The sequence below is a fragment of the Zonotrichia albicollis genome, chromosome 33, assembly GCF_047830755.1.
Source record: "Zonotrichia albicollis isolate bZonAlb1 chromosome 33, bZonAlb1.hap1, whole genome shotgun sequence".
Lineage (NCBI taxonomy): Eukaryota > Metazoa > Chordata > Aves > Passeriformes > Passerellidae > Zonotrichia > Zonotrichia albicollis.
The window spans coordinates 3598915-3616999 of NC_133851.1; the positions used below are offsets into that span (position 1 = coordinate 3598915).

At 51.2% G+C, this 18085-nt stretch overlaps 2 protein-coding genes across 2 annotated transcripts; both read right to left on the reverse strand.

The window, feature by feature from the left end:
• Window positions 1–770: 770 nt before the first annotated feature.
• Window positions 771–6058, reverse strand: LOC102069303 (keratin, type II cytoskeletal cochleal-like). The gene is made up of 9 exons (XM_074530826.1): window positions 5348–6058; window positions 4300–4520; window positions 3477–3537; window positions 2858–2953; window positions 2587–2751; window positions 2340–2465; window positions 1820–2040; window positions 1672–1706; window positions 771–1261 (listed from the first exon to the last, which is right to left on the reverse strand). The coding sequence occupies exons 1-9, from the start codon at window positions 6056–6058 to the stop codon at window positions 771–773; spliced, it is 2127 nt and encodes a 708-aa protein (XP_074386927.1).
• Window positions 6059–10192: 4134 nt separating this feature from the next.
• Window positions 10193–17404, reverse strand: LOC102069125 (keratin, type II cytoskeletal 4-like). The gene is made up of 9 exons (XM_005495836.3): window positions 16764–17404; window positions 15446–15660; window positions 14367–14427; window positions 13998–14093; window positions 13093–13257; window positions 12502–12627; window positions 11730–11950; window positions 11372–11400; window positions 10193–11257 (listed from the first exon to the last, which is right to left on the reverse strand). Exons 1-9 carry the CDS (start codon window positions 17307–17309, stop codon window positions 10854–10856), a joined length of 1863 nt encoding a protein of 620 aa, XP_005495893.3. The 5' UTR covers window positions 17310–17404; the 3' UTR covers window positions 10193–10853.
• Window positions 17405–18085: the final 681 nt, after the last annotated feature.

Consider the following 18085-nt stretch of genomic DNA (forward strand, 5'->3'; position numbering starts at 1 on the left):
GAAAAGCTTTTTGATAAGCTTGTGGCACATTGAATTTTCATTTGTGGGTGGAGGGATCTCAGGCTGCTACTCCAACATTAGTGCTCCAAATCCCTAGTCAGGCTCAAGTGCCTGAGCTGACTCAGCAGCAAAACTTCACAATATCTGGAAGAATCATATCTTTCGAAACGTGCCTGTGAATGGAGGAAAGAGGGATTTTCCATCTCACCAGAGTGACTCACAATGAAGATAATTTTAAGAGGGACATTACAAGCCACTGCCTGGGATCTTTGAGTAGCCTCCAGGGGTATTTCTAGACAGCAGAAAAATAACCCAGACCTCTGATGCAGACGAGCTTGTCTTGTGAAGGAGTGAGTTGGGCTCATTCCAGCAGTGAAGGCAAATCAGGGTGAGCTAAACACACATTCCCAGCCCATCCCTGGGCTTCTGAGATGAAGAAGCCAGAACTGAGCTAAAACTTTCCCTGCTATTTGCTCTGTTTCAGCTGATGGCTGTGGGTGGCCACAATCACAAGTTGTTTGGCCTTATTAAACATAAATGGAAAACCAAACCAATTCCCCATTCAGAACAATCACTTAGGTCGATGTTTTCCTTTAACTCCAATTCCAGGGACTTGAAGAGCTCTGATTTCTGTGTGTTCCACTGCTTTTCTTGACCCAAGATCCAAATGCGTGAGAGCTACAGAGCAGGAGCAGGGCAGGGGCAGCTGGAAGGGTGGAGGTGGGGGAGAATGGTGGGCAGGAGGAACAGAGGAGGGTCTGGGCTTGGCTTTACTCAGGCTCTGTGGCATTCTTCAGGCTCTGGCTTTTTATGCTCTTTTTGCTGGAGGAGGTTTTGGAGACAATTTTCACACCTGGGTTGGTGCCTTTTGCACTTCCAGAGCTGAAATTCCCTCCACCGGTGCTCAGGGCGCTGCTGCCACCCCCGGCATGGCTGTAGCTGCCAGCAGTGCCCAAACCACTCCCTCCTCCAAATCCACCTCCAAGACCACCTCCAGCCCCAAGTCCGAGTCCTCCTCCACTTCCAAAACTGTAGCTTCCTCCTCCTCCTCCTCCACCGCCAGCTCCAAGACCGAAACTGCTCCCGCCGCCTCCACCAAGGCCAAAGCCATTTCCAACACCTCCTCCGAGACCAAAGCTGCTTCCACCACCTCCTCCAAGGCCAAAACCACTTCCGCCGCCTCCTCCACTCAGGCTCAGTCCACCAAATCCTCCTCCTAAGCCAGCTCCACCAGAAATGCCGGAGGTGGAGCTGATGACCGCTGCAAGGAAAGGCAATCAGAGGGTTGGACATCTGCTTGGCAGCCATGGAATCATGGGATGGGCTGGGCCAGAAGGGACCATAAAAGTCATCCCATCCCTGCCCCTGCCATGTGCAGGGACTCCTTCCATTATCCCAGGTTGCTCCCCCACGCCTGTCCAACCTGGCCTTGGACACTTCCAGGGAAGGGGCAGCTACAGCTTCTCTGGGAAGTCACCCAATTCCAGGAAGCACCACCATCAGGGCCTTGACCCACAGGACTTGAACCCAACTTTTGTCCCCTGCACAAACCCATAATGACAGGGGAGAGCTCCAAGGGTCTTATGTGGGGCAAAATTTCCCTTTCCCCACAGTTTCTCCCAGGCCTTGCTCCCAAAGCCAGACTTTGGGATCCAGAACTGTGGTACTTACAGTAGCTGATGGGGTTCAGTCCCTCCCCACTGAGCCTGTTGGGGGATTAGAGAAGATTAGAGAAAAATTATGGATAGAGGTAGAGGAACTGATCTCTGATGGGAAAAGTGACAGTCACTATTAATCCCCACAAAGATTTTGCTCCCACCTGCTCTCCTCGCCCTCCAGCAGCTTCCTGTAGGTCGCGATCTCAATGTCCAGGGCCAGCTTGACGTTCATGAGCTCCTGGTACTCCCGGAGCTGCCGGGCCATGTCAGCCTTGGCTTTCTGCAGGGCGTCTTCCAGGTCAATCATCTTTGCCTTGGCGTCCTTGAGGGCCATCTCCCCGCGCTCCTCTGAGTCTCCAATGGCCGTCTGCAGGGTGGCACACTGCAAGGGATGGGGGGCCTTGGAAAGCTGCTCTTGGCTTTGGGTGAGAGTCACCCAAGGAAGAAACCCATTCTGGCTGTGATGTTCTTGGAAAATGTTCCAGCTGAGCTAACACGGCTGGAGTTGAAATGCCAGGCTGGCAAGAATGACTCAATAGTTAAATTTTACAGAGTGAAGCCCTTTCCAGGCGGGAATTAACACCTTTAACGAGGCTGGAAAAGTCCCTGATCAGCAAACCTGAGTTGTGGTGTTGAGGGACAACAGAATGGGGCTCTGTTGGCTCCTTTTGCCATTCCTACCTGGTTCCTTGTGTTCTCTATCTCAGAGCGGATCCTCTGGATGAGCCGGTTGAGCTCTGAGATTTCACCCTTCGTGTTGCGCAGGTCATCACCGTGTTTCCCAGCCGTGGCCTGCAGCTCCTCAAACTGAGGTGAGAAGGAAGATGTAACCTGAACCATCTGAGGAGTCTGGCTGGAGGAGACAAGGCTCAAACAGCCCCTCTTAGGGGCAGCAGGGATTTCGTGTGGCAGTGATGGGTCAGCTCACCTTGGTTTGGTACCAAGCCTCGGCCTCGGCGCGGCTCCGGTTGGCGATGTCCTCGTACTGAGCTTTGACGTCGGCAATGATGCTGCTCAGGTCCAGGTCCCGGTTGTTGTCCATGGACAGGATGACAGCAGTGTCGGACACTTGGGCGCTGAGCTGGGCCAGCTCCTGTGGGAAGCACGTGGGAGCTGCACTTACCTCTCCCAACCCTCAGAGTGGTGGCATTCCCCAGCCAAGAACAACGGCAGGGCAGGAGTCGGGGATTTGTCTGTACCGCCTCGTAGAGGGCTCGAAGGAAGTTGAGTTCATCACTCAGGGCGTCCACCTTGGCCTCCAGCTCCACCTTGTTCATGTAAGCAGCATCCACATCCTGGAAAAGAGCAGCTGTGGGGACACCTGTGGCACCTGGATCCTCTTCTCAGCCAGAAAGAATTTCCTAGCCACAGTCAAGAGACAGCCAAGCCTGGAGACCAGGCTGCCCTTTCCCTGCCGCCTGGTAGAGAAGCTGTGCTTGGCACATCCCACTGGAAGAGCACCAAGATGGCATCTCTTGCCCCAAAAAAGTGCTGTGTGTAATTTGGAAGTGGATAAGGAGGGAGGTCCTGGCTCTTTGGCCTTGGTACCTGGTATTCCCAGGCATGACTGACCCGCTTTGTCCCTACATGGTCTGTTTTGCACCTCTGTGTGTTGTGGGACCAGTGTGGGAGGAGATTTTGCTTCCTTCCTACAAGCCACTCCATTCCTTTCCCACAATACCTGAACAAATGGTGAATAAAAACCCTTCTAAAGGATGAGGATGCAGCTCCATGAGATGTCCCATCCCTCAGGATATTCCCAGTTTGTGCAACGGTTGGGGCTGGCTCAGCATCTGCAGCACCTCCTGTCTCACCCACCTTCTTGAGCACCACAAATTCGTTCTCTGCTGCTGTGCGCCGGTTGATTTCCTCTTCATATCTACAGAGATAAGGGGAAAGAAGTGCTGGATCAGACAGCAAGAAGCAGAACAGGTGTCCAGGTAGGACTGCAAAGTGATTTGGACTGGGGGTGGCATCTCCAAATCAGCCTCCTGGAAATTGTCCAGCTCCAATGTGTGAGATTCCCCTTTCTCAGAAGGCTGAAAGGATATTTTTGACCTAATGCAGATGTAACAAGGAATGTAAAGCTGGTTTAGAGGATTTTCCTTTGCAAGAGCCATCCCAAGGTGCTGTGTCCTGGCTGAATCTCCATTTTTTGATGGGAAAAATGTCGATGGACCCTTTTTGGTGCTTTTGAGGAAAATGGGTCCTGCAGGGAGAGATAGGGGGTATTGGAGGTGATTAGAGATGTTTTATGTTATGGGTTGGAGCACAAACTGGAGACACTTTTTCCCCTTTCCTAGAGAAATTTCCATTAATATTTCAGTCTGGATGTTTGACTTTCAGAAATTGAAATTTTTGACATGAATCATAAAATCATGGAATTACAGAATCGTAGAACCATAGAATCAGCTGAGTTGGAAGGGACCCATGAGGATCCTTGAGTCCAACTCCTGGCCCTGCACAGGACACCCCACCAACCCCACCCTGTGCCTGAGAGCATTGTCCAAACCCTTCTGGAGCTCTGGTAGCCATGGGACCGTGACCCTGGGGAGCCTGTTCAGTGCCTGACCACCCTCTGGGTGAAAACTCCTGCTGCTCAATGCTCAGCTGAACCATGTACAGCCCATTTCACACTCACTTGTTTTTGAAGTCCTCCACGAGGTCCTGCATGTTCTTCAGCTCCCCGTCCATGCGTCCCCGCTCATTGAGCAGGTTGGCCAGCTGCCGCCGCAGGTTGTTGATGTAGGCCTCGAACAGCGGGTCCAGGTTGCTCTTGCCAGAATTGTTTTTTTGGCCCTGCTCCTGCAGAAGGGTCCATTTGGTCTCCAGCACCTTGTTCTGCTGCTCCAGGAAGCGAACCTGAGCGTTGAGAGGCAGAAGAGGCTTAGGCAGAAGATACCTGTGAGCTGACAGCCAATATTCAACGCTGGCAGTGATGCATGGCAGGAGCCAAGGGATTCCCGAACTAAGAGTTTCCAGACTGAGAATATCCTCTAGATTATCCAGGGCTATGTTAGCCCAACCTGTAGCTGAGCAAATCCACCCTTAGTGGACAGTTCTCTTCAGAGGCAATTTGGTTTAGGAAGCCAACAAGCAATGGTAAGAAAATTTGGGTTCAGGTCTTTCTTCATCAGACTGTGAAGTTCTTCTTTCACACCCTCTGGGGTTTCTTTCTTTGTAAGATACATATCTTTCTTCATTAAAGACAAGGTCTGAGTACTAATGCTAAAATTGCTTAATTGCCCTTCCTTTTGCTCACACTTACAACATATTTATCCAATTAAAAGCTGAGGAAGGACTTGAGTGGTTGAGTCAATTGAGTCAATACAAAAAGGATTTTATCTTGCAGGCAATAAACAACAAAGAGTGAGACATCTGCTGTGATTGCCCAGAGAGTGAGTTGTGTTGAGCCACTAGACCTGGACCCGAAAGTGACTTATGCCATTTCAACTAATCTGTGTTTTTTCTCAGGCACAAAACCTGGATCTAATCCCATTGCTACAATTTTCTTGTCTTATTTTCTGCCCTGTCAATGTTCAGAAGGACATTATTGTTTGAGAGACTTAACCAAGACATGCAGAGAGGAAATGTGTGAAAGACTGTAGATTTCTAAAGTCCTATTTTGGTGCCTACTAGATACTCACTCCCCCTCTATCACAGATCAACAGCACCACACAAAGTCTCACCTTGTCAATGAAAGAAGCAAATTTGTTGTTGAGGGTCTTGATCTGCTCCTTCTCATCTTTCCGCACCTGTTGGATGTTTGGATCTATCTCCAGGTTCAGCGGTGCCAGGAGGCTCTGGTTTACGGTCACTTCTTGGATTGTACCCACTCCAGGCGGGCCCCCAGAAAACCCCGGGGGGTTCCTGCCACCTCCCAGCCCTGCAGGGAACCCTCCCAGCCCCCCCAGCCCACCAAAGCCAAACCCTCCACCACCTCCATGACCACCACCATAGCCAAGCCCCCCAGCACCTCCACCAAAGCCAAGTCCACCACCTCCACCACCAAGCCCCAGCCCAAGGCCACTACCAGCCCCACCACCACCAAACCCACCTCCTCCACCACCAAGCCCCAGCCCAAACCCACCCCCACCTCCCAGGCCAGAGCCACCAGCAGCTCCACCTCCAAAAGCAGCTCGGAAGCTGCTTCCAACCCCGATGGAAATCCTCTTGCTACCACCAAGGTTGTAGAGGCTCCTGCTGCCAAAACCTCCACCACCGCCAAAACTGCTGCCACCACCTCCTCCAATGAGCTTCCCAAAGCCTCCTCCTCCTCCTCCTCCTCGTGCCACAGACACAGAGCTGAAGCCAGCCCTGTTGCTGCTTGGAATTATGGCCGAGGCAGCGCTGTAGGATCGGCCTCCCCCTCCTGCCCTCATGCTGAGCGCCCGGTTCATCGCGGCGGCAGAGAAGGGCCCCACACAGCCAGAGAGACTCTGCAGCTCTCTGAGGAAAGGCAATCAGGGTGCCCCTTTTATCCCCCGGGGATCTGGGCTTGGCTGCATGGAAGTCCAGTGATCAATTTAGTGCCTTCATGGTTTTGACGTGCCAGGAGGCAGCTGTCTCCCTGAGACTTGTTAAACCCTGATTGCACCCAAACACGCCTCCTGGGGCTGGATCTGCTCAGCTGGAAGAGTTATCTAACACCCAGATTTCTATCTCCTCACAGAGATGGGTTATTGCATTTTGTATTATTTGCTTAACGCTGGAGGTGTCCAAGGCCAGGTTGTGAGGGCTTGGAGCAACCTGGGTTAATGCAAGGTGTCCCTGCCTGTGGGGGGGATGGAATGAGATGGTCTTTGAGATTCCTTCCAACCCAAACCATTCTGGGATTCCATGATTCTATAATTTCCTTACTGTGAAAAAAAAAAATTAGAATGTTATAAAGCCAGAAATAATGTCTTTGATTCACAATTCTGCTTAAAGGATGCAGCACATCAACACAGAGGTCGGTGGAGAGTCCTCTGGACTAACTCAAGTGAAAGACAGTGAGAACAAAATGGTTAAATCTGAACAAAAATAATTCCTGGGGTTTCTTCACCTGAAGGCAGAAGGAGGCTTGATGTTCATGAAACCTGACACCCCTTTTGGGGCACTAATTTATCCAGTTTGCTGTTCCTACTCCCTGGGCAGGGACCATCTCTTTGGGATGACTTGACAAAGAGGTCCTGATCAAGTTTTCCTCTTTCTCCTTTCCAGATGTAAATACCACCTCAAATTTGGCCCAATTATATTCATTATTTAGCCTATGGCAGGCTTTCTAGGCTATTCCTCTGGATATTTGCATTTCCAGAGGACAACTCCATTCCATGCAGAGGCTGTGTTGTGATTTCTCCAGCTAGCTGATGATGTGATTGATGCATTTTCATCTTGGCTGAAAACCATTTCAAAAAAAGAGGCAGATTTTCTGAAAAACTCTCTGCCCATCTCTGTGGAATGATGTCACTTTCCCACTTTAGGATGTAGTTAGTCCTGAGTTTCTGGCTCTCTCTAGCTCTGATTTCTTTTAAAGACCTTAGAACATTCCATCCAAAATGCTGCCAGAAGCAGATTTAACCAGCATGAAAAATACTCCCACAAATCCTCCTTATTTTACTTCCCAGAGTCCTTGGGAAAAAAGATACATTCAACAGGGTGTGGTGACATTTTCTGGTATCTCAGACTCTGTGGAACTGCAGTGTTGAGAGTATTTTATCCCTTGCATGTCAGAGCTCAGCTGTTCTTTGGCATGAGGCTGCCCTGGTGGCTTTACCTGAATTCTGCAGGACTGGAGCTGAAATATATTTACAGGACAGGACTCTACTTGCCTTTCAAAACACATCCCTGTGCCCCAGAGCTACAAAACCATTAAGGTGCTAAAATCCCACTGGCATCTCTGGAAGAACACTTAAACAGGTGCTACTGAATACAGAAGACCAAATATCTGATTATTCCTGGAGAAATGTTGTTGGGCAGGCTCAAATGGAGAGCTGGGGCACTGAATGAGAATTTCCCTTTGCAGTGAGAAATTATTTCAAGATGGTGCAGGTCAGCTTGTTTCTTTTTGGAAAATGTGGGTCTGAACATGGAATGTCACTTGAAATTCATGAGCATCCATTGCCTCCGTGATTTGCATAAAATTCAAAGCCAGGGTGCGATGGGAAAATGAGATTTTGTCTTCATGGTTCCTTGACCCCAGTAAAGGCAGCTTGTCTTGAAGCTGAAGAACGGGTTCAGATCAGATGTTGGAGCTGAATGAATGTAATGGGATTAAAGGTGGGGCTGCCAAGAAGAAAGAAGGAATTGTCACTTCAGGCTCCCACACTCTTCTCCCCTCGGCTCGTTATCCACAGGGTATGTGAGAGACACAAAGGCCACCTGAAAAATGCTCCTTTCCCTCCTGGGCTGCTTGGTGGTGTGCAGGAGCCAAGGGCTGGGGCTCCAAACCCAGAGGCAGATGTGGCATTTTCATGTCTGTTTGCACCAACTCTGCCAGGCGCTGGGCTCAAGCTGAGAGAGGGAAAGTCAAAGCTAAATATAGGGAAGAAATTCTTCCCTGTGAGGGCGGGGAGACCCTGCAGTGGATTTCCCAGAGAAGCTCTGGTTGCCCCATCCCTCAAAGGGTCCAAGGCCAGGCTGGCTGAATGGGGCTTGGAGCAATCTGGGATAGTGGAAGTTGTCCCTGGCCATGGCAGGGGGTGGAAGAAGATGCTTTATAAGATCCTTCTAACCCAACCATTCCATTAATCTATAGTTTTGGACTCTATCAATTTACAAAAGGGTCCGTCCAGATTTACACTGTGCAGGATTTGACCTCCACCCACCCCAAACCCACATTCCTGGCTTTTTTCTCTCCAAAATACCCTGATCTACGTGAGCATCTTCAAGAAGGCAGCAGCAAACATGGCTTTTGCAATAGCTGGGAGTTGAGCACAGGGATGATTAAAGGTTTTTTCCCAGAAACGCAAGAGCTGCCAGACTGCTTTTGCCCCCTGGGGAGCTGGCTGGTGTTTGGTGTTCAGGTATTGCTTTGCAGGGAGATGATCAACATAAATTATGAGCTGCTGGGGCACTGGAAGCTTCTTGTTTTGGGTGTTTCTGCTTGGTATTTACATAGAAATGAGATGGAGCCTGAGTTGTGTTCATGGAGCAGAAAAGCTGAAGACAACATTTCCAAAAACATCTTTAGCAGGGTAAGTTTTGCTTTCTCACCAAGGGCTGACCCACTTGGCTTTCACCACCCCCCAGCCAACTGTGGCATTTATTAAAACAGAATTAGTGCGCTGCTCCCTGTTGATCACATCCAATATACCACAAGGGGAGCCAGAATGCCCCATGGTGGGAGAGCAGCAGAGGCCAGAGCTCATCCCACACTGGGTTCATCCCCATCCCACCCACGAGGACAGAGTCTGGCACTGGGGCTGAGCTCATCCTCCAGCCCTGCCGAGGTCAAGGGGAAGAAGCTGTGAGTCAGCAGGGAGGTCTTGGAAGCAGGGTGGGACATGGGGGGATAAATTCCAGCCCCTGTTTCTTGGTGAGCCTTTCATGGGCACGTGAACCTGCCCGCACCCTGTGCTGCCCCAGGCTGGACACAGGGACTTCTCCAAGGGTGATGCAGAGCTGGCTCAGGGGCTGTTGGCTCTGCCATGGGGAGCTGTGGGAAGGGACGAGCTGCAGGGCTGGTTTGTTTTCCTGTGATTCCAGCTGTCCGTCCAGCTGGGCTGAGTTGCCACCATGGCAAGGCCCTCCCAGCCAAGTTATAGAGACCCATCAGGGGAACTGGGAGCCCTGCAGAAGTCCAGGAGCATTGGGACAACACTCAAGCATCTGGTGGGACTTTTGGGGTGTCCTGTGCAGGGCCAGGACTGGGATTTGATGATCCTTGTGGGTCCCTTCCCAGCCAGGATATTCCATGATTCTATGAACCTCATGGAGAAAAATGAGAGGATGATGTGATTTCTCCTAAATCCCAGTTTCCTAAAATTGTGAGAGTGGGTTTTCCCTCCCTGGAAGGGATGATGGAGGAGCATGTCTAGCCACATCTCCAGACCCTGCTCTTTGTGTGAATTCACATATTTTAAGGAAGGTGGCAGTTGAGGAAGAAGCCCCTGGTGCTGCATTTTGGGGAACTGCACTTTGCTCTTACCTTCTTCTAAAATCAACCCACTCTTGTGAGAGGGTTTCACAGGTGTGGTATGGGATTGCTTTCCTGTTCCTCCCTGAGCTGGTTCTCAGTCATTTCCTTAAAGAGGGACCTGGCTGCCTTTTTGTTCCATCTCCAGAGATCCCAGGCACTGTGAGAGATCCCAAGCAAACTGCATACCCACAGATGGTAAATAGCCTCCTTTCCAGACATCCTTGTGGCCACACTAATCAGTGGATGGAATAAAGGTATGCAAAGGTGCTTCAGGAAAGAGAGCAGACAAAATCTTCTTGAAGCTCCAAACTCCACCCATTTGGAGACTCAGGTTTGAGGAAATTTCTATGATTTGCAATACGAGGGAGGGAAACAAAGCCCAGGCAGTGCAGCATGAATTATGCATGGAGTTTATTGAAGGTACAGCTGAAAGTCTGGAGTAAGCGAAGGGTAATAACTCTGTTCACTTACACATGAAAAGCTTTAACTCCGTCTATTGCACACAGGAAAAACAACACATGCATTTAACTACAGAAATATAAGGTGCTCGTTGGGGTGTAATTAAAATCTGCTCTACCAAACGAAGTGTAGCAACCTGGACCAATTTGCATAAGCATTCCCAACCCTCTTGTAAACAGGAAAAATTGGATTTTCTGCTGTCATTAAAGAAGTAAATTACAGCTGCAGCTTTGTCTTGGACAATTAAATTGTGGCTTCTCTCTCTGAAGTTGGGATGACCAGATTTTTCATCCTTTTGCAATAGCTGCATTAAAAGTCTCTGCTGGAAAGGGGTCAAGCAAGGCAGGGTGACTGAAAAGCCAAGGTGATGAGTGGAGACAGGGATGGTCTCTGAAATTAAAATCTCACCTGGCTGGGGACACAGGGGGCGCAGGGGGGAGTTTCCCCCAAGAAAGACATCAGGGAGAGGGTGGGTTTTATCAGGCTAAGGGTTCAGGCAGAGCGATGTCCTAGCGCATGGTTGTGTGATCCCTGTGGCTGTCAGAGGGAGGGGGAATACTGTTTTATTGCAGAAATGCTGGTTATTATAAAATCTGCCGTCTCGGGCCCGCCGCTCTCTACCGGCTCGTCCTGACGACGCGCACGGCTGTGCTGAACCTGTTCCCGCAGACCCCCGGCGCCCCGGGGATCAGCACGGCGCCGGGCCCGCACTGCTCCACGCCCGCGCACACCACGCTGCCCAGGTTGCCCAGGTTGCCCAGGTTGCCCATGCCGGCGGCGCACTGCACCCCGTCCACGCCGGTGAGCACCTCCCTCCCCACGCAGCTGACGGCGCTGCGGGCCCCGAATCCCGCCCCGACCTTGGGCACGCAATCCACGCTGCGGGTGCTGAACCCGGCGCTGCCGAAGGACGAGACCATGCCCAGCCCCGCGCCGGCCCCTCCGCTCTTCACGGTGCATTTGCCTCCGATTCCAGACAGGGACCGGCACTCCCCGACCGTGCCCCCGCCGCTGACCACGGCTGCGGGAGAGAAACACGCTCGGTCACGCCCGGAGCAGCCAAAACCCGGCTCAAAAGGAGCGTTGCGAACTTAAAAAGCTTGTAAGGAAATCGAGACGGGGTTCATTAACTCACCTACGCTCACAGGGTTGCCGGTGCATATCCTGTCAAGGAAAGAAACGTGTCAGACATGTATTTAGGGACATATTCCTTAAATTCACAAGCAAACAGAGCCCAGCCACTGCCTCCTTAGAAACCTGACATATCCTCTCTGCTGAGAGATGCTTGCCCACCAAAGCACTGCAGGGTTGAGTCCCTAATTCCATGGTCATACTAATATCCTATCCTCTTTTTGGATGTGTGATCCCCTCTGCACCCGGTGGGAGGGAAATTGGGCCCTGCTCCCCTCTGCAGCCCTGGGTGCAGCATTTCTTTCTCCTCCCGTTGTCTTTTGCTGATCATCCTTACAAGGTGCATCCAGGGCTGCTCCTACCTGCTCTCTTCTCCCTCCAGCAGCGTCCTGTACGTGGCAATCTCAATGTCCAGGGCCAGCTTGACATTGAGCAGCTCCTGGTAGTCCCTGAGCAGACAGGCCATCTTGTCCTTGGCCTGCTGCAGGGCTGTCTGCAGGTCAACCAGCTTCTGCCGGGCATCCTTGAGGGCGCAGTCTCCTCGTTGCTCGGCATCACAGATGGCTGTCTGCAGGGCTGAGATCTGGGGACAGCCACAGGAGGACATTCCCACAAAGCTTCAGTCAAGTAACGTAAAGCCCATCCAGTCCCACCTCCTGCCATGGGCAGGGACATCCTCCACTAGCCTGGGCTGCTCCAAACCACATCCAGCCTGGCCTTGGACACTTCCAGGCACAATTCCTCTGGGCAAGTGGGCAGCCAAGGATGATATTAAGGGGTATCTCCACAGTGTTGCTCATATCTTCCTCAGCCAGGAAATGCCAGAGAGACAAGATTTAGGCTGGATTTGTGGTGGCCAAGCTATTTGGGATGAAGGGAATGGGATCTGTTGGCTATAGCCTGGTGGGAGCTCACAGCAACCACTTATTCTGGTACTGCCAAACCCATGAACTTCTTATTTGCAGAGTGAGAAGTAAATCTGCTTTTTTGTGTGCATGAGCAGCAGATGAGAAGTTAAAATAGACCTAACCTGGGGCAGGGGGTTCTTTGCAGCCCCACAGGGTGGGAGCCAGTAGGACAATGCCCTTTGATGGAGGAGCTGCACTCCCAGGTGGATCCGTCCCTTGGTCCTACCTGTTTCTTCACATTGTCCGACTCACACTGCAGCTTCTGGATCATCCTGTTGAGCTCAGCAATCTCACTCTGGTTGTTCTTCAGGTCATCACAGAACTTGCCCCGGCTGCTGTGGAGTTCCTCCAGCTGTTGCACGGGAAGGGGATTATGTCAATGCACCCAAATCCCCCTTCCCAGGCCCCCCACCTTCCCGGGAAGTTGGAAATCTCTGAAGCTGCACCAGGGTCAATGTTCCCTGGACACCACCCAGACATGGCCTCAGCCCGGATCAGGTGAGAGTCTCAGGGCAGTCCTGGACTTGCTGATCTTGGAGGTCTTTTCCAGCCTTAGGGTTCTATGGTTTGCCCTTTGGGAAGTAATAATGCTCCTCAAAGTGCATGAAGGGGACATCTCTAAACACTCTGATCTGCTCTGTGTGTACCAAAATGTCTCAAACCACACTTTTAAGGTTGGTTTGTGTTTGGGTTTTTTTTGGTACAACTTTCTTAAGCAAACTGAAGCTAATACAGCATGAGGTGGGTTAAAGTTGCATCATGGAGGATGGGAATGGTCTCAGGAATGGTCTGTCACAGAAATTTGTGGAATACTCACCCTGGTTTGGTAGAAAGCCTCCACCTCGGCCTTGCTCTTCTGGGCAATCTCCTCATAGCAGCACTCCACGCTTTTGATGATGCCCTCCATGTCCAGGTCCCGGCTGTTGTCCATTTGCACGATGACAGAGGTGTCACACAGCTGACAGTCCAGCTGAGCCCTCTCCTGCAGGACCAGAGCGTCAGTTCCATTCCCTCACCCAGCCACAGCCAGGCCAGCAGCAACCCCAGCAAGGGGGGTCTGCTTGGAGGAGGTTCTCCTCTGAACTCCCAGCATGGTGTTTTCCAGTTTTGCAACTTGTGTCCAGCAACACCTGGCAGCTGGGACCTGTTTTGGTGGCACAACAAGGGATGGCTGCATGCAGTTCCCTAAGGGAGGGTGGGGAGTTCTGGTGAAACAAGCCACTTCTGCATTCCTGGCTGTGCCAGTGCTTTCCTGGATTGGGAATCCTCACATTCTTTGAGCCCCACTGACCCCTGCTGAGGGGGTTTAGCTCAAAAAGGTGTCCATGCAAAGTGTCCCCCGTGTGTTTTGTTAAAAATTGTGGAATTATAAACAGAAGTGTTATTTTCATAAAAATATTTTGACTACTGTAAAAAACAAAAAAAGGGCTAGAAACATTTGGCCAGCCCAGGGATGTTTTGGATTAGAATTTGAGAAGATTTCAGGCAAAAGATCGCTCCCCTTGTGAGCAGCAATGTAGCAACCAAGACTAAATAATGCCTTCCCAAAGTAGGTGTGACAGCGTTGTTGTCAAATATATCTAAAAGACAACAAGTTTTGGGCTGCAATTCTAGGATTTTCAGAAAAGATACTTTTCCCTGCACTCTTGGTGTAAGACTCTGGTGGGGAGGGCAGGAGATGATGCCTCAGCCCAGGGAGCAGATTGGGCCAGGAGCTCTCACCTCGGCATAGATGCACTTCAGGAACTCCAGCTGCTGTCTCAGGAGGCCCACCCTCACCTCCAGCTCCTCCTTGGTCAGGTAGAGACAATCCACATCCTGGAGAGATACCAGGAATTTGGTGAAAAGAGGTGAAGGAATGACTGTGGCAAATCCCATGTTTTCTTTACATTAGGAGAAAACTCCACTATTTCCAGCCCTTAGCACTATGTGGGTTTGGGCTTCACGTGCTGAATAACTCAGGGAGGCCCTCCAGATTCCTTGGGTTGCCTCAATTTTGGGGCATCACGCTGTGCCATGGTGCCAGGACTCCCCACTTCTCCCTCTGACCCCAACCCAGGGTTTGCCCACCCTTATCTGGCCCTGGCTCACCTTCTTGAGCACCACAAACTCGTTCTCTGCTGCCGTGCGCTTGTTGATCTCATCTTCATACCTGCAGGAAAGCAGAGCAGGGGGGTGCTGAGCCCTGGGGGTCCCATCTCCATCACCCAACCATCCACTGCAGACTGTGGGAAATGAGATTTGCACCTCAGTTTTTATCTTTTCTTTTTTTTTTTTTTTTTTGGCTTCATTGCTGTTTTTTACCCCATCACTGGGTTTTGCTCAGCAGTTTTAGCCATGCCAGTGCTTTGGGGGCTGGAGTCAGAGGACAGAAAATCCAGCCAAACCACCAGAAATGCAAAGCTGGAGGCTTGGGTTGCTGCTTCCAGCCCTTCTGCTTTGTGAGATGTTTTTCCAGAGCATCCAGGACTGTGCTCAGAGTGTTTATGGAGAGACTGGCCAAAATGCTCCAGGGGAAGTTCAGGAGCTTGAGCAAACTGTGAAACTCCAGGGTGCAGTGGGGAGCACAGTCAGGGCATAATGAATCAGTAATTGGGACCTGCAAGAACTTCCACAAGATGCTGATTCTGTGAGTCGGACCTGCTCAGTAGTGGCTCAGCAAGAAAAAACACCTCAGATGGTGAACTCTGGGGAAAGTTGATCCAGTGACCTCATTTGTGGCTTAGCAGAGCACATGGGGAGATATTAAGGAGCATCTATAGCTTAGATTAAAAAAAAAAAAATTCCCACATTCCCTCTGGGAAGAGAGAATGAATCCCAGCATGATGCGGGTAAAAGAGTGGGGTGGAGAAAATTGGCTGAGGGTTTTGTTTGTTTTGTGGGAATGGATGGCACTGGGGAAAACACAGGAACAGGTGGTGGGTGAGATTTGATATGGCAAACCACAGGAAGCAGAGAAAGAGTGGTTTCCAATCCTGCTCCCTAAGGAAACTGGGCTTCAAAACGTCTCCCAGTCCATCTCCAGTGCAGGAAATTCACCCACTACTGCAGTGCCTTGCCCTGTGCCCCAGTTTGTTGATCCATCCAGTGCAATTTCCTTAGATTCACACTCAGGGACACCACCCAGGCCAGCAACATCCTCCTCTGCAGCTTCCCTGTGTGTGACTTACTTGCACTTGAACTCCTGCACCAGGTCCCGCAGGCACCGCTCCTCATTCTCCAGCCGCTCTCGCTCCCCCATCACACACTCCAGCTGCTTCCTCAGGTTGCAGATGAAGTTTTCAAACACAGGCTCCAAGTTTCTCCGGGATGCTGGGAGCACATACTGCTGCAGCAGCTCCCACTTGGTGGTCAGCACCTTGTTCTGCTGCTCCAGCAGCCGCACCTGGGCAGGGAAGAGATGGAAGGATCAGGCTCTCCTGTCCCAGGGTTTCTGTACTTCCCAAGGGGAAAAGTGAAAATCAAATCAGAATTGCAAATGGTCAGGTGCTGCTGTCTCAGGGGGTTGAGTGGCACCAGCATCTTCTCTGAGCTAAACTGGTCCCACCCAGGACTCGAATCTCAGGCTGAGCAACATCAGTGCCTTCATTCTGTGTGGAGGCCAAGCCTGGGTTCAGCCAATGCTTGCTCAGCCAGTCACCTCCACTCCTGCCCCAGAACTGGATCCTCGGCCCAGGGCAGTAACAAGCCTTTCTCAGCACTAAAAACTCCATCCAGGACCTCATTTGGATGTATCTGATTTAAACTCCAATCGTGGATACTTATCATGCCTTTACACTTCTAGATTAAAGGGCTCTCTAGGAGTTTGATGGGTCATGAATAAGTCATTTTACAAATGGGAAGAAGCAGGAGTTGCTGCTCCTGGGTGGGTTCAGTTTTTCCGGTTGCAGAACAACTCTCCAGGAAAATCAAGATAGATCAGACAGAGCAGATTTTCTTTGCTATTTGAAAAATTCTTTCCCATAACAGCTCTCTAAACAGCCATGAAAACTCTTACATGTAGTCAAGAAAACAATGATAAATTACATCTTTTTAGGAAATCACCTAATAATTTTGTTCATAGAGTGAAGGGACAAAGAAATTAAAATAGTTCCTCCCATTTTAACTAAATTCATCCTTCCACATCACCTTCATGAAACACAAACTATTTTAAGAATGCAGAAGTCCTTTGCAGTTTATAGATTTGTGAGAGCAACATCAGATTATACACTTGAAATAAAATTTCCTATCCTTCAGAGTTTCATCTCATCACTCACAGGTTTGGATTTACTATACCCCTGGAGCTGGTCCTGACCCCTTTAGCAGGTTAGTGACCATCCAAAGGTACAACACTAGTAGTGCTGTCTTGGTGAAAGGCTAAAATCCAGAGGGTGCCCAGGCCAGGACCACCATGGCTCATAAGAAACGTTAAATACCAGGGCACCAGGAGAAATAGCTCCCCATGTTGTCCCTGGGGACACACACGGGGTGGGGAAAGCGGGGTCTCACCTTGTCAATGAAACAGGCAAACTGGTTGTTGAGGTTCTTGATCTGCTCCTTCTCGTGGGTCCGCACTTGGCACTCCTCGGGGTCCACGCCCACGCACAGAGGCTTGAGGAGCTCCGGGTGGATGCTGACGCCGCGAATGCCCTCGGACCTCCCTCCGCCGAGGCCGATGCCGATGCCGCCGCCGTAGCTCCCCATGGCCACGCCATCCCCCAGGCCTCTGTAGCTGCCCAGGCCCCCGAAGCTCGCACAGTTCCCAAAGCCCACGACGGTGCCGAAGCGGCCTCCGCCGTACGCGACGCCGCAGCGCCCGACGCCAGCCCCGCCGTAGACGCCGCTGCGGCAGCTGCCACCGAAGGAAATCCTCTGGCCTCGGCCCAGGTCACAGACGCTGCGGCTGCTGAAGCCACCGATCCCACACCTCCGTCCCACGGGCTGGCAGACGGAGGCCGAGCTGCTGTTGGCCCTGCCCAGGCCGCAGACGGCGGAGGCCGAGGAAAAGCCTCGTCTTCCCAGGATGGAGCCGGAGGTGTAGCACTGTCGGCTCATGGTGGCTGGGGTGGGTGGGCAGTGACGGCGACGCGGAGGAGCAAGAGAGGAGCAGGGCCTGGAAGAAGGAGATCTCCTTTAGCTCCTCTGAGGCAGAGCCCTTCTCCTTATATACATTTCAGGAGGTGCCTCAGATGCAAAAATTTAATTTATCCACTGGGTTTGGTCTGCCTGGCAGCAAGGAATGGCTTCCAACATTTTAAACCCACAGCAAACACTTCTATCTCATATGAAATAATGTGGAAATTAAAATAAACTGCTTTGCTTGCAAGCTTCTGTTTCAGGACTTATATTTTACTTAATTAATCTGCTTCCTTATTGTGTAATTATAGTTTAGCAAAATAATTCAAGGGGTTTTTATTCATGGCTTGTTTACGGTTTGGTTTCACCACAGCGTTTAATTACATTTCAGGACCTCCTGCAGAATGTCGTGGGGATGCCGCCCCTTTCAGGGTCCACGGCCAGCTCCGGGCGGGCTCTTGAGCAATGACCGCTGCTGACAGGGACAGGGAAGGCGGATCCAGCCCGGCTCAGCACTGACGTTGTTGGGAGCGCTCTCGTAAGCATTTATTCCTTCCTCTTGTGGGGATGGCTGTGGCTCTGGGAGGGAATTCGGGTGCTAGCCGTCAGGATGGGGCTGGTGGCTTCCATACGGATGGAGCAGGAGCCGCGTGAGGTGGTGCCGAGGATGAGTTTGGTCATGGGGAGGATGCTCTGGGAGAATGGGGGTTCACAGAATCGTGGAATTATGGACTGATTTGGCTCGGGAGGGACCT

Excerpts from the sequence above, each read along its gene's own strand:
- LOC102069125 (XM_005495836.3), bottom strand. The coding sequence starts at position 17,309 with ATGAGCCGACAGTGCTACACCTCCGGCTCCATCCTGGGAAGACGAGGC. Across the intron at positions 14,094-14,366 it reads AGTTTGTGGTGCTCAAGAAG|GATGTGGATTGTCTCTACCT; the intron begins GTGAGCCAGGGC and ends GTATCTCTCCAG. Across the intron at positions 11,258-11,371 it reads CGGCAACCCTGTGAGCGTAG|CCGTGGTCAGCGGCGGGGGC; the intron begins GTGAGTTAATGA and ends TCTCTCCCGCAG.
- LOC102069303 (XM_074530826.1), bottom strand. The coding sequence starts at position 6,058 with ATGAACCGGGCGCTCAGCATGAGGGCAGGAGGGGGAGGCCGATCCTAC. Across the intron at positions 3,538-4,299 it reads GTGGAGGACTTCAAAAACAA|ATATGAAGAGGAAATCAACC; the intron begins GTGAGTGTGAAA and ends TTATCTCTGTAG. Across the intron at positions 2,466-2,586 it reads AGGCTTGGTACCAAACCAAG|TTTGAGGAGCTGCAGGCCAC; the intron begins GTGAGCTGACCC and ends TTCTCACCTCAG.